The sequence below is a fragment of the Polistes fuscatus genome, unplaced genomic scaffold (genome assembly GCF_010416935.1).
Source record: "Polistes fuscatus isolate 324 unplaced genomic scaffold, CU_Pfus_HIC Scaffold71, whole genome shotgun sequence".
In the NCBI taxonomy this organism is placed as follows: domain Eukaryota; kingdom Metazoa; phylum Arthropoda; class Insecta; order Hymenoptera; family Vespidae; genus Polistes; species Polistes fuscatus.
In genome coordinates this window covers 16,673-19,506 of record NW_025113153.1, presented here as the reverse complement: position 1 = coordinate 19,506, position 2,834 = coordinate 16,673, and the positions used below count along the sequence as shown (strand labels likewise).

The window sequence follows — 2,834 nt, the reverse complement described above, 5'->3', positions numbered from 1 at the left end:
ATAAACTTTTCGAACTTTTTAATCCTTCTATTGCGTTTTCTATGGTATCTAGTGTAATATATGATTTAGTAGAAAAAATAACACATACGATTGATAAGCTAAATTGTCATGTCCTAATTTTGAGCTTTCTTAATTTGGCGGTCTTCTAAAATGAAAATGGCCATAAAAAGTTTCGGAGTTTTCTATCAACTTTTCGTGGCCAATAATATTCCAATCGTTGTGCACATATTCACGAACTATGCCCTGGTATAACTTGGAATTACGTAAAACAACACAGAATCCTGCGGATATCACTACAAGAGGATCGGACGCTTCTAGGCTTATCGATAATAAATTATGGTGGAATGGGACCGTTTGGCTAGGAGAACACATTGATTTGAACTTAATTAACACGGAATTTACTAGTTCGGAAGAGGAGAGAAAAGCTATTATCAATCATGCTAGTATATTGAGTTGCGACTGGACTGAGTGGATTGAACGTTTTTCATCGTGGGAAAGACTTCGTCGTTCATTTGCGTATGTTTTGAAATTCATTGATCTTTGTAAAGGTGGGAAGGATAATTTATCAAGGGAATTATCTTCTAATGATATCGGTCGTGCTACTCTTAGGTTGATTTGTATCTTACAAAATCAGGCGTTTACTAAGGATATTCAATCATTAAAATCTAAAGGTCAGATTATGTCAAGTAGTCGATTACGATTTTTATCACCGTTTTTAGATGAAAATAATCTGTTGAGAATCGGTGGCAGACTAAAAAATGCTCCTATTAGTTTTGAATCAAAACATCCCATTATACTCGAGAAAGGTCATTTTGTTGAGCTGTTAGTATACCACATACATGTTAAATACTATCACGCTACCTCTAGGTTAACTATGAATATTTTTCGATCACAATTTTACTTCTCGGTAATGCGAAATTTAATAAGGAACCGTTTGCATCGCTGTCAACTTGTTTGAGATATAGAGGAGATACTTATAGTCCCATGATGGGCCAGTTACCGGAATTTCGATTAATCATGGATAAACCATTTCAAATAGTTGGGATAGATTTCGCGGGACCTGTTTCCTTAAGACCTTTTAAATCTCGTGGTAAAATTACCATTAAAGGATACATTGCCGCCATTATTTGTTTGGCTACAAGGGCATTACACTTGGAGTTGGTGCATTCATTGGATATTGAGTCAGTGGTTATTGCATTGAAACGATTTATCGCCAGACGAGGACGGTCTTCGAAAATATTTAGTGATAATGGGAGAAATTTCATCGGTGCTTCTAGAATAATGGAAGAAACAAAAGAGCATGTTTCGGGGACGATGGATGATTCGATATTAAAGAACTATCTAACATCAAATTTAATTCAATGGTCGTTTATTCCCGCACAGTCTCCTCAATTCGGTGGTATTTGGGAGGCAGCGGCGAAGTCAGTAAAATTTCATTTGAAGAGGGTATTAAAAAAACTTGTTCCTACAATTGAGGAAATAATGACGTTACTTACTGAGATTGAGGCTATTTTAAATTCAAGACCTCTATTGCCATTATCGGATAAAGCTGAGGAGATGGAGATCTTAACACCTTCACATCTGATATCTGGGTATAACATCGGTGGACTTGCCAGTGTTAATATCCGATTCGAATCCAGGAGTGTCAGAATGCCAGAGGTATCGAAATATCCGATCAAAAATTGAATTATTCTGGAAGGCGTGGAGAAACGAGTTTTTTCAAAGCAGTTTGCAAATGTCGAAATGGTACAGGAAGGGAAGAGAGCCAGTGGTAGGCGAATTAGTGTTAATCAAAAGGAAAGATGATCCCCCAGCCTATTGGAGCCGAGGCAGAATAGTCGAATTACATTCGGGGGAGGATGGCATAACTCTGGTTGTAGATATTCGAACAGCTAAAGGCATAAAGAGAGAAATGGTACACAATCTTGTGCCCTTGAATTTGAAGATTAATACTTCAAAGGGGGAGAATGTTTGAGCGTAAAAGAGGGCTCCACAAAAGGAAAGGATACCCTTTTGAAAAAATGTATATATATATATGAGGGAGTATGTGTAATTATTATTATTGTTCATTGTGCTTGTAATTATTGTTATTAGAATTAGAACTTAAGTGTGTAAAATAAAGTCTAGTTTTTTGTGAACAAGATCTTGCTTATTATCCTTGTGTGTATCTTTATCTTCAAACAGATTCAATTACCTCTTGAAACGTGATATGATTCTTCAAATAGTTTATTCTTAATTGTTCTAAGTTTTCTCGAACTAATTTTACTTTACATGGTTTCATTTGCTTTTTTAATTTTTGCTCGATCCGGTAGATTCGTCGTTTAGCTAAGATCTCTTTTTTTCCATTCGATTTATACCATCTATAATTACAATTATAGTTTTTAAATTCTGAAAAAAAATTTTTTTTTAATGAAAAAGAGCTAGAATTCAAAATGTAATTTAACTAATTTGGATTACTATTTTATAAGTTATATTTTTTCACAATAATTCAAAATGTAAATCTCACAGTTTTTTTGATTTTTTAAAAAAATAATTATGTTATAAAAATAATTAACTAATCTCCCTGTATGTGCTAAGTACACTCTTAAAACGGTACTATCACATTTATTTGTAATATATCGATAATTTAGGTGCAAAAAGAACTTTTTGGTTTTTTTTTTGATCAGTTACGATTTGGAATAATTACCAATATGGATTTTGGTTTTGAGATTACTGACTGATTCGATTCAATTACCTCTTGAAACGTGCTATGATTCTTCAAATAGTTATTCTTAATTGTTCTAAGTTTTCTCGAACTAATTTTACTTTACATGGTTTCATTTGCTTTTTTAATT

General features: G+C 33.5%; 1 protein-coding gene across 1 annotated transcript; it reads left to right on the top strand.

Moving 5' to 3' along the window:
* Positions 1–238: 238 nt before the first annotated feature.
* LOC122524511 lies at positions 239–1,686 on the top strand. Its single transcript, XM_043646825.1, has 2 exons — positions 239–826; positions 928–1,686. Exons 1-2 carry the CDS (start codon positions 239–241, stop codon positions 1,684–1,686), a joined length of 1,347 nt encoding a protein of 448 aa, XP_043502760.1.
* Positions 1,687–2,834: the final 1,148 nt, after the last annotated feature.

What these genes read in the sequence shown, in the direction of transcription:
- LOC122524511 (XM_043646825.1), top strand. Translation starts at nt 239, where the DNA reads ATGCCCTGGTATAACTTGGAATTACGTAAAACAACACAGAATCCTGCG. An exon ending in GTCATTTTGTTGAGCTGTTA is followed by an intron (nt 827 to 927) that starts GTATACCACATA and finishes AAATTTAATAAG; the next exon opens with GAACCGTTTGCATCGCTGTC.